At 45.5% G+C, this 12,347-nt stretch overlaps 1 protein-coding gene across 1 annotated transcript in view; it reads right to left on the reverse strand.

The window, feature by feature from the left end:
- Window positions 1–12,347, reverse strand: part of ALK (ALK receptor tyrosine kinase) — a 108,947-nt gene that overhangs the window by 78,055 nt on the left and 18,545 nt on the right. Inside the window, exons 2-3 of the mRNA XM_084624863.1 lie at window positions 4,886–4,980; window positions 3,619–3,762 (exon numbers count right to left, since the gene is read on the reverse strand). Of these exons, the coding sequence (XP_084480989.1) occupies window positions 3,619–3,762; window positions 4,886–4,980 (239 nt within the window). The remainder of the gene's footprint in view (window positions 1–3,618; window positions 3,763–4,885; window positions 4,981–12,347) is intronic.

Genomic DNA, 12,347 nt, shown 5'->3' on the forward strand with positions numbered 1-12,347 from the left:
GATATTCCTATGGACAGTCAACCCTGTTGATTCTTATATGGTTTCTATCAGCATAGAATCTGAACACCTCACAAACATTAGTAAGTTATTCTCACAACACCTCTGTGCTGTAGGATAGTAGAATTATCCCCACTTATACATGGGAAACTGAGGCACAGAGAAATTAAAGGTAAAATTTTCAAAGCACCTAAGTGGATTAAGAATCTAAGTCACCTTTTCAAAAGTTCATTTTAGGCTCCTAAGTACCATTGATTTCCATAAGACTTCGTTTAATAAGTGATTAAGTCACTTTGGAAATGCAGCTTAGGCTCCTAAATTGCTTAGGAGCTGCTGAAAATGTTCCCCTTAGTGACTTGCCCAAGATCACACAGGAAGTCTGTGCCAGCCCCAGAAACTGAACTTAGATCTTGAGTCCTAGTCCAATTCCTTAACTCTCAGCCTTTGTTCTTGCATTCTGCTGCTGTACAGTGCTTGCTATAGAGAATAGCAACACATTCCTTCTGTTGATACTACTCTAGCGTACATGAGCTGCCTGCTGGGAAGGAGGAGGTGTGAACAAATCCCAGGGCTTGTTAACAGGGTTTATGAATCGTGTACCAGCTAGGGCCCTGTGTTCCCCAACCTGCATGGGGAAGGGTATCTGGCAGCAGAAAGGATGGCATTTCAAGTTGGCAGATAAATAACTTGTTAATAACTCTGATAGTCAGGGAAGTCAGCTGCCCATGCAATGGACTATAGAAACTCAAATGAATCCCTGAGAGCTTGTCTCTCCTGGGATCTCCATGACCCCTCTGCCAGTGCTCAGGAAGAGCAGGGATCTGTCTGATTTGAATGCAGAGGGGACAAAAGATGGTGAGAGGGGAAAAGGAGTCTGCTGAGACTGAGAATGGAGATAGAGGAGGAGAGAAACTGTGACTATAACAGGCTGGGTTATAAGGAGACTGGGAATGGGAACTGGGAGGAGTGGAGACTGGGATTGGAAGTCAGTGATGGAAATGTGGGGGAATAGAAGCAAGTTGGTGGGCTGTGGTGGGGGGGACACTGAGATTGGACAAGGAACTGTGGAGAAAGGGGAAGACTAGGTCTGGCTGAGTAAGGAAACTGGCACTAGGAACAGGTCTTGGGGGGAACAGGAGTGGGGGGAAGGGAGATAGATCTCACAAGCAGCTGGGGTGTGGAGGGAGAACTGGGCAAAGAGATTGGAACATGGAGCCGGGAAGGGGGTGGGAAGGACAGATGGTGTTTGAATGGAGAGATGGGAGGGACCAGGAGACTGGGACTGGGTTTGGGGAATGGGAGAGACTAAGAGTAGGAGGGAGAGACGGGGCCTCAGTGAGCCTGGAGAAGGAGACTAGGACTTGCTGGGCAAGGAGTCTGGGAGAAGAAGCCTGAGGAGTGGAGACTGGGACTGGGTATGTAATGAAAATGGGACTGGGACCAAGGGACAGGGGCAGAGAAGAGACGGGACAGGGACAGGTTGGAGGGGACAAGGCAAGAGAAATTAGCAGGAGACTACACTCCCTTCCAGAATCTAAAATTGAGCCAGAGATTCCTGAGACTCACCATGCCTCTGCTATCAGCAAATATCGGGGAACCTCACTGGCAAAGTGCATCTCATCCCTCTCTGGTGCTGGTATCAGTACTTGGTTAGCTCAAATGACAGAGGTTAGTGTGGTGGACTTAAAGGTTCCAGACCTACTGAGGGTCCACGTGCATGTCAAGGTGATGCCACATAAAGGAATTAATTTTCTTCCAGTTTGTTTTTTTAAAAAAACTAGCAAATTACGTCGAAAAAAAAATTACCATAAAAGAATATTGTTCTGGTTGCAAAATCAAGAACTCAGAAGTTAGGAAATGCCAGAATTAAGGTTGCCTGTGCAATTTCAGTTACAGTGTCTCATGAGTAAGATACGTTTCCCATTCATTGTACATTTTTCTCCCCCACACAACATAGCCAAGTAGATGAGAAGAATTTGGACCCAACATACCTAACCAACCATGAGAACTGCTGCATCTTAAAACTAGCCTGAGATGATGTCTTTAAAAAATCTCTCACTTTTATTTTAATCTAGTGCCAAAAAGAGGGGAAGTGAAATGAGCTGATGCAGATACATTAACTAGTGAGGTGTGTGACTAGACCAGGATGGATTGGACTAGCGATGTGGACTTCGCTGTATATTTTGCTTTGAGTATGGCTTTTTTCCCCAAACGATCAAGAGTCCAGACAAATGTACAGTTTCAAAGTGACCATTATTCGAGTTTGAGAAGAACCTCCCCCCACCCACGTTCCTTTCTTTTGCAGCTCACAAACCAAATTAATTATAATTAACAACCTAATGATGCTTGATTTCCTCTGATCTGTTCGATTTGCCAGGGGCTTATAAAAGGCTTTATTGTTTTCTTTGATAATAAACTATACTGGATTCCATTGTGTTTAAAATCATAGAATCATAGAATCTCAGGGTTGGAAGGGACCTCAGGAGGTCATCTAGTCCAACGCCCTGCTTAAAGCAGGACCAATCCCCAATTAAATCATCCCAGCCAGGGCTTTGTCAAGCCTGACCTTAAAAACTTTAAGGAAGCAGATTCTACCACCTCCCTAGGTAATGCATTCCAGTGTTTCACCACCCTCCTAGTGAAGAAGTTTTTCCTAATATCCAACCTAAACCTCCCCCACTGCAACTTGAGACCATTACTCCTTGTCCTGTCCTCTTCTACCACTGAGAATAGTCTAGAACCATCCTCTCTGGAACCACCTCTAAGGTAGTTGAAAGCAGCTATCAAATCCCCTCTCATTCTTCTCTTCTGCAGCCTAAACAATCCCAGTTCCCTCAGCCTCTCCTCATAAGTCATGCGTTCCAGACCCCTAATCATTTTTGTTGCCCTTCGCTGGACTCTCTCCAATTTATCCACATCCTTCTTGTAGTGCGGGGCCCAAAACTGGACACAGTACTCCAGATGAGGCCTCACCAATGTCGCATAGAGGGGAACGATCACGTCCCTCGATCTGCTCGCTATGCCCCTACTTATACATCCCAAAATACCATTAGCCTTCTTGGCAACAAGGGCACACTGCTGACTCATATCCAGCTTCTCGTCCACTGTCACCCCTAGGTCCTTTTCCGCAGAACTGCTGCCTAGCCATTCGGTCCCTAGTCTGTAGCTGTGCATTGGGTTCTTCCATCCTAAGTGCAGGACCCTGCATTTATCCTTATTGAACCTCATCAGATTTCTTTTGGCCCAATCCTCCAATTTGTCTAGGTCCCTCTGTATCCTATCCCTGCCCTCCAGCGTATCTACCACTCCTCCCAGTTTAGTATCATCCGCAAATTTGCTGAGAGTGCAATCCACACCATCCTCAAGATCATTTATGAAGATATTGAACAAAACTGGCCCCAGGACCGACCCCTGGGGCACTCCACTTGACACCGGCTGCCAACTAGACATGGAGCCATTGATCACTACCCGTTGAGCCCGACAATCTAGCCAACTTTCTACCCACCTTATAGTGCATTCATCCAGCCTGTACTTCTTTAACTTGCTGACATTTAGCTGAAATCTGCACGACTGTGAAAGCTGAGTGCCCTGGAATGATTCTCAGCCAGAGAAACTCCCTACCTGCAGGACCAGAGATGGGAACAGTGCTGAGTTGGAGGCTCTCCAGAATCTTTTGTTCCAATCTGATCCTTTTCTGGCTGTCTCCTTTGGTGAATAGATTGCTCGAGTCTGGAGCCGCATCTCGAGATGTCTTCTCTCCATCGACTAGAACACAAAAAAGCCACAGTCTGGTTTATGACTGCACAAAAAAGCCACACTCTGGTTTATGACTGCACTCCATATCTCGGCAAATGGAGGTAAGATACAGCTGGTGGCCACTCTGCCTGGGTCAAGAGTCTGCCAGCCACAGGGCAAAACAATATTAAAGGGAGGGCAGAAGGGCATTTTATTGCTGCTGTGGGAGTTGAAACAAACGAAGGAGAAAAGGAAGTGGGAGGAAAGCATGCTGAACAAAAAAGCAAAGCAAATGAAGCTAATAAGCTGAAATAGAGAACTGAAAGGGACACAGTCTAACAGAGTGGGTCTTACCAAGATTTAGGTGCTAAAATGGTAGATAGGTAACAATATATATTTGCTATTTAAAGTCTGGCAATCTCATTGTCACATCAGTTCCTGTTCTAGATTGCAGGAAGATACTGGGATAATTTAACACACTTACATATTAAATAATTAGCCACATATGAGGCTAGAGATGGGCCAGTCATAAACGCTGAATCCAAATCTGAACTTACCCAGAGCATGGGGTGATTCTGTAACCTGGTGTTTTGGCTGGGCAAGCTATAGATATTGGGCCAGCCATGAAGTTTGGGTCTAGATCCAAACTTTCTTTGAAGTTTGGAGGACAGCTTAGATCCTGGGTTTTGATTCAGACCTATCTTTGTGTGAGTCAAATGAAACTGCCCTATTCCAATAAGAACACTTCACTTGATGGTCTTACGAAATTAGGGTCAATCACAGAATACCTAGGTTTACCTCTTTTCCCAGGCAGCATCCAATTTCTATTCATTTAGTCAGTTTATTGTCACAGATAACAAACCAGCTAAGGAGGAATGTTTTGCATCCACAAATTGGCATTTGAGCCATATTGTATAGACAGGTGATGCCACCATCTGGATTTGTAATGGACACTTCTCCACCGTATGTCTCATTATCAATTCAAATGCAAAGTCAACGCTCAAGAAAACTGATAAAACGTAGTGAAAGAGTCTCTTTCATCTGCACACAGGTACAATTTCAGGGATTTACCCTGATATTTCTGGAAAGATTTAGAAAACAACTGTACCCCTTCACCCGATCACAAATAAAGGCTAACAAGAGGCACACTTACTTGTTAGATAACAGTCCAGGCTAAGAGACACATTGTCAAAAGCAATAATGGCATCGGATTCTTCTTCCCATGAAGTGATGATCTGAAGCCAAAACCTGTACAGATGGGGGTAAAGAAAAGGGATCTAGTTAAGTTAAGGAGATGCGATTCCAGAGTTATCCAAAAATAAAAGGATAAGTTTTAGAAAAGAGAAAACTTCTCCTTTGACATAGGATCATGCAATCTTATAGTAATGGAGAAAGAATAGTGAACCCTGCCTTGCAAAGGTCAATTGGGTACTATGTTGATGGCGACTGTAGAAATACCTAGATAGATACAAAGGGGAGTATGCTTATACTTTTGTTGCAGAAGGCAAAACTGAGGCACAAGGAGAATAAGTGTCTTGTCCAAGCTCAGACAGCAAGTTGGGGAAGAACCATGAACAGAACCCAGTTCTCTTGATTCGCAGTGTAAAATTTTCAAAAGCACTGGAGTGACTTCAGAGCATAGGTTCTCTTTTCAAAAGTGACTTAGGCACTTTGGGCTGGATCCACCATGATGACTTAGGCTCAGCAATGAACTGCCTAATGTTTAGGGGCCCTGCTGCCTACTGGGATTCACAGCCCTAAGTTAGGCTCCCTATTCAATACATGTGGAGAGTTAGGTGCCCAAGAAGGGGATTCACAAAAGCCAGCATGCCACGTGGGGAGCTGCCCACGCTAGTAAATAGGTAATGCTGAGGAGAGGAGTGTGGTATAAATCCCACCCTTCAAAGGCAGTTAGATGTCTAACTTCAGGCCAGAGGGAGGCTTATCCCTCTATTCGAGATTCACAGCTGTGAACCCTTTCCTGGAGATAGGTGCCTAAGCCAGGTCAGGCCTTTCGTTCAAAGAAACCAAGGAGGATGTGATCCAAACCCCTCCTCTGCCAGATGAGGGATTTAAACCCAGGTCTCCCACCTCCGAAGGGGTGTGCCCTAACTGCTGGGCTTATGTACAGTGACTTCCATTCTCTCTCTGGCCCAATCCATATTTGTTATATCTGACCCAAATTCACAAGCAGTTTTGGTTCCCTAAGAAATGCATTTTTCAGGAACTTAACTATTCACTGAAAAAAAAAATCATCATTTCTAAACCTGGGTGAGTGCTCTAACCACAGGGCTAACGGGTATAAAAGGAGAACCTCCACCACCGCTCCCTCTGACCATGTTTTGTGAGAGGCCCCATCCAATAGGGGACTTCTGAGAAAGCCTTCTGCTTTGGGTCCCATAGGTACGACAGGCAGGAGGAGGTCTACTTTGAGGAACATGCCGGGGCTTAAACATGAGTTAGCCACTGGGCGTCAAGACTTGGGCTGTCCTCTACACTGGAATATACATTTACCACTGATTCATCACAAAAGGAAATTCAGAATCTCTAACTCAGATCTTGCAAGACAAATGACAGAAGAATTTGCCACTTGCAGACTATAGGAACCGTAGAACTGTTTATTTTAGTGCAAAAGAGACTGAGCATACATTTGCATTAAATCCTTTCATGCTCCCAGCTGGCCTTCAGAGGGGAGATAGGAAGAAATATCATGGCAAATTCATTTTCAATTATTTTTCAAGCCAACTGATATAGCAAAAATATTAATTTACAATAAATATTTCCAGTTCTATAATATATAGCCAGTGTAATGATATAGGGTACTCATGGGCTTAAACAGACTCTTAGAATCTAAGCTGTGCAATTTCATCTGTTCCTGCTGCTTATCTGCCACCTGGAGTCATAAGCCTTTCCTTAGGACACAAGAATAATTTCTAACGGTAACCAACCATGACACTGGTACAAGATGTTGGTCTCAAAGGTTGTATCAAGGCCACAAAAAATGATACCTTCAGGTGAAGACCGAGTAGCAAGAGAATATGAAATCTGAAAAACAGGAAAGATCTTGAGCCAAATTCTCTGCCACTTCCTGATTCTCTGCCTTATCCCCAGCCCAGGGTAGAACAGTCATAGGGCTGGTCTACCTTGTGCCACTTGTCTATGGTCTCCGAGGGTATACGTACAATGCAATTAAAACCCCATAGCTGGCCAGAGCCAATTGACTCTGGCTCCTGGGGCTCAGCCCAAGGGGCTGTGTAACCACAGTGTAGATGTTTGGGCTTGGGCTGCAGTCAGAGCTCTAGGACCCTCCCACCTTGCAGGGCACTAGAGCGCAGGCTCCAGCCTGAGCCCAAACTTCGACACTGTAATTAAACAGCCCCTTAACTCAAGCCCTGCGAGCATGAGTCATCTGACATGGGCCAGCTGCGGGTTTTTAATTGCAGTGTAGACATACTCAAAGAGACTATTTGCCAAGCTGGGTTTAGCTGGGGTGAAGCCCACTCCACCTACTTCCAGTCCCCACCACTGTCATCCTTCCTGTGCTAGGGACCCTGGGGACAGAGGCAAAGGATCTGGCACAGCCAGGAATCCACAAGCAGCAAAGTTGCTGGTGGTCTCTTTGCACCACCTGAGTGACACAAAGGGAGTGAAACAGAGTAGAAATATCAGCCCCCTTATCTCCAGGCAAATGCCCTGATCAGAGAAGAGTCTATTTATTTCTGTACTCTTTATTCCTGCAAATGCAAAAACTGTAATGCTGAAGTTTCTCCCCTCAGCATGAAGGGGGCGATATGAGCTGTACAGAGAATGTATCAAAAATAGACTTATTTTTAAAATGTTCTGAAAAACCAGAAGCAGCAGCTGTTTAGAAGAGGCTGATTGACACTGGGAATGGCATATATTCTGAAGGAAAAACATTGCTAACAATCAGAGGGAACTCAATCAGATGTCAAAACACAAACATGTTTTCTGAACTGAACTACCTTTATCACCTAGGAAGCAACCGCTCGACCTAAATAACTCCTGAGAGAAATCACAGAAGCATATTCCTTTCCCACCCCATCTTCTGTGCTGCAACAACCTGGTACTGCCAGAAGCTCTGGAGGTTTTTAGTCAATCGCCTGAAGCCCTAATTAATACAGGCACGGGGGTAAATCAAGGGAAAGCCTTGCCCAACATGTTTTGCTTTTGCAGTCCACAGTGATGCAAGCACACACACATAGACACACACACACACACAGGCCTCTCTCTGCCCACCCATCCATATCTTTCTGTTTGTTCCAAAGCTGAAACCCCAACATGCTTTGAATAAAATAATCAAAGTATTCCAGGTACTGGTGTAAAAATTAACACAGTGACACTAGGCATCCCAAATGGCTCACATTCCCCTCACTCAATACTTGGCACAACACATATAGCATTTAGGGCACAGGACTGAGTGGCTGGAGACTTGGGTTATATTACAGGCTGCAGCATTGACTCACTATGTGTCCTTGGGAAAGTCACTTAGAGCTGATCTAAATGGCATGGTAAAATGTTCTAAAGGGGTGTGATTTGGAAAGCACTTTAATGTGTTGTGCTCTAAAAGGTATCTAGTCTGCATTAATGAGCCCACCAGCAGGGTCTACATGGGGACAACTAAAGCACAACGGGTTAGAGCATTTTGTAAATCACACCTCTCTAGAGCACTTTGCTGCATCACATAGACAAGTCCTTTATCATGTACAAATCATCCTCAGTTTTAGATAAGAACACTGCACATCTCTCAAAGGGGGAAGTCCTTAGCTGTCTGTTGCACAGCCACAGGAATCTGCGAGGACTACAATCAGGAGGAATGGAGCATACTCACCACCATTACTGTTGCCTTGGCTGCAGAATCTGCTGCACCCAAAGAAGCCTGCAAAGCTGATTGAGAAATGAGGCAGCTCTCTGTGATGAGTGAGTAACCTTGTTCTCTGGAACCTTCTGGTAGCTTGCTCACAGACTGAGATATTGCCACCTAGCTACAGAAGTCCTACCTTGACAATGGATGGTAATTGCAATGTGAAGTTGTACATTTGCTGAAGAATAAAAGTCTTTCTACCAAAACAGTCAAGCTTTTGGGCACCTTTGTCTCTGAGTTAGCCTTAGCCCAGCCCTGCTGGCTCTCTTCATTCACCACGGCCACTACCAAAGAGTCAGGGGTAGACGGAAATAGTTTTCCGTATTTTCAGTTTTTACCAATTTCCACTGATAAATTACCAATTTCTTTATTAAAAGGAGTTTGGTTTTTACTGATTTACACCCGTTTATCAATCCACTTGGTATTTTTGTGGGTACTTATTTTTGTTAAACACTAGTGCTTTACGCGACTGTTGTTTCCTGCAGTGCTAGGATTGAAGCAGTTCCACAGTGTAAAACGCAGAACACCCACACAGGAGAGGTCGGCAAATCAAACAACATGAATATCGTGCTATGATTTGCTCACAAGGAGATGCTGCCCACCTATTTCTCTTGAGTCCATTTAGTGCGGCACTGAATTGAAACAATCCTCCCCAGAGAAATAATTCTAATGCCCCATATCCACCTAGTTACCTCCTTTAGTGCCAGTCTCCTTACAGGTTTGGATGGACAGGCCTGGGTTCTTCTGCATCCCCACACAGCTAGTTCTGCCCTCTCTGTGGCTGGCTCCAGACTACCCCAAAATGGCTTCTCCCCACTGCAGGGTTCCCAGGGGAGGGTCGCGCACTCCCTAGTGGTCAGACTAGTGGTCGAGTTCAGGATCCTGACACAGGGAAGAAAGGAGAGCAGCAGAATACGGACCCTGGACTTCAGAAAAGCAGACTTTGACTCCCTCAGGGAACTGATGGGCAGGATCCCCTGGGAGAATAACATGAGGGGGAAAGGAGTCCAGGAGAGCTGGCTGTATTTTAAAGAATCCTAATTGAGGTTACAGGGACAAACCATCCCGATGTGTAGAAAGAATAGTAAATATGGCAGACGACCAGCTTGGCTTAACAGTGAAATCCTTGCTGATCTTGAACACAAAAAAGAATCTTACAAGAAGTGGAAGATTGGACAAGAGACCAGGGAAGAGTATAAAAATATTGCTCGGGGATTCAGGAGTGAAATCAGGAAGACCAAATCACACCTGGTGTTGCAGCTAGCAAGAGATGTTAAGAGTAACAAGAATGGTTTCTTCAGGTATGTTAGCAACAGGAAGAAAGTCAAGGAAAGTGTGGGCCCCTTACTGAATGAGAGAGGCAACCTAGTGACAGAGGATGTGGAAAAAGCTAATGTACTCATTGCTTTTTTTGCCTGTCTTCATGAACAAGGTCAGCTCCCAGACTACTGCACTGGGCAGCACAGCATGGGAAGGAGGTGACCAGCCCTTTGTGGAGAAAGAAGTGGTTCGGGACTATATAGAAAAGCTGGACGAGCACAAGTCCATGGGGCCGGATGCGCTGCACCCGAGAGTGCTAAAGGAGTTGGCGGATGTGATTGCAGAGCCATTGGCCATTATCTTTGAAAACTCATGGAGATTGGGGGAAGTCCCGGACGACTGGAAAAAGGCTAATGTAGTGCCCATCTTTAAAAAAGGGAAGAAGGAGGATCCTGGGAACTACAGGCCAGTCAGCCTCACCTCAGTCCCTGGAAAAATCATGGAGCAGGTCCTCAAGGAATCAATTCTGAAGCACTTAGAGGAGAGGAAAGTGATCAGGAACAGTCAGCATGGATTCACCAAGGGCAAGTCATGCCTGACTAATCTAATTGCCTTCTATGTTGAGATAACTGGCTCTGTAGATGAGGGGAAAGCGGTGGACATGTTGTTCCTTGATTTTAGCAAAGCTTTTGACATGGTCTCCCACAGTATTCTTGCCAGCAAGTTAAAGAAGTATGGGCTGGATGAATGGACTATAAGGTGGATAGAAAGTTGGCTAGATTGTTGGGCTCAACGGGTAGTGATCAATGGCTCCATGTCTAGTTGGCAGCCGGTATCAAGTGGAGTGCCCCAAGGGTCGGTTCTCGGGCCAGTTTTGTTCAATATCTTCATAAATGATCTGGAGGATGGTGTGGATTGCACCCTCAGCAAGTTTGCAGATGACACTAAACTGGGAGGAGTGGTAGATACGCTGGAGGGTAGGGATAGGATACAGAGGGCCCTAGACAATTTAGAGGATTGGGCCAAAAGAAATCTGATGAGGTTCAACAAGGACAAATGCAGAGTCCTGCACTTAGGACGGAAGAATCCCATGCACCGCTACAGACTAGGGACCGAATGGCTCGGCAGCAGTTCTGCAGAAAAGGACCTAGGAGTTACGGTGGACGAGAAGCTGGATATGAGTCAGCAGTGTACCCTTGTTGTCAAGAAGGCCAATGCCATTTTGGGATGTATATGTAGGGGCATTGCCAGCAGATGGAGCGGCATGATCGTTCCCCTCTATTCGACTTTGGTGAGGCCTCATCTGGAGTACTGTGTCCAGTTTTGGGCCTCACACTACAAGGAGGATGTGGAAAAATTGGAAAGAGTCCAGTCTGCGGAAGAGAAGAATGAGGGGGGATTTGATAGCTGCTTTCAACTACCTGAAAGGGGGTTCCAAAGAGGATGGCTCTAGACTGTTCTCAGTGGTAGCTGATGACAGAACAAGGAGTAATGGTCTCAAGTTGCAGTGGGGGAGGTTTAGGTTGGATATTAGGAAAAACTTTTTCACTAGGAGGGTGGTGAAACACTGGAATGGGTTACCTAGGGAGGTGTTGGAATCTCCTTCCTTAGATATTTTTAAGGTCAGGCTTGACAAAGCCCTGGCTGGGATGATTTAGTTGGGGATTGGTCCTGCTTCGAGCAGGGGGTTGGACTAGATGACCTCCTGAGGTCCCTTCCAACCCTGAGATTCTATGATTCTATGATTAGCTCTTCTTCTCAGGCTTTCCCTTGTCAATCATTTGACTCTACCCCTTCCCCCAAGCAGGCATACCTGCAATCCTTCCCCAATCAACAGGGGCCCCTGTTGTTCTATATGGTGCCTCTCCTCTCTCCCTCTTGGTTGCTTAGCAGACTCGGGATCTGCCCTTGGCTTCCCCTACCAACCTGGGACAGTGCGCCTTTCCCTGAACGGCCACCACACAGAGTCCCAGGAAACTAGCTAAGCTCCTTGGGAGTTACAGATAGAAAAGGTAAACATGGGGCAAAACCGCAAATCTGTGCCTGAATACGAACAGGAAAATCAGTGCTTAAAAATTTTCAAGAAAAGTAAAGCCGAGAGCGAAGAGGATGCCTTGCGCTGCAAGTACGGTAGCATTGAGGTCAGTGCTCGCGTTGACAGACTAAAGGAGCATGTTGAACGCAAGCAACACAGGAAGCTTAAAGAAGCGAGTGAGCTTCGGGATAAACAGTCAATATCAGGAGCTTTCACCAGGGCTTTAAGGAAAGAGAGGACACAGCACAACTGTGTCAATGAATTTGCACGTACTCTCTGTTTCACTGGACAACCACTGTTAATAGCTGAGGGGCCTACTGATAACTTTGTACGACAATACTGTCCAGCAACAAAAACCCGTGCTAATGCAGACAACCGCACTCGTAAGTATCTGAAAGAAAATGATGCTTTAATATCTAAACTGATGGAACAATTTGA

This window comes from Lepidochelys olivacea (assembly GCF_965140295.1).
Source record: "Lepidochelys olivacea isolate rLepOli2 genome assembly, chromosome: 3".
Lineage (NCBI taxonomy): Eukaryota > Metazoa > Chordata > Testudines > Cheloniidae > Lepidochelys > Lepidochelys olivacea.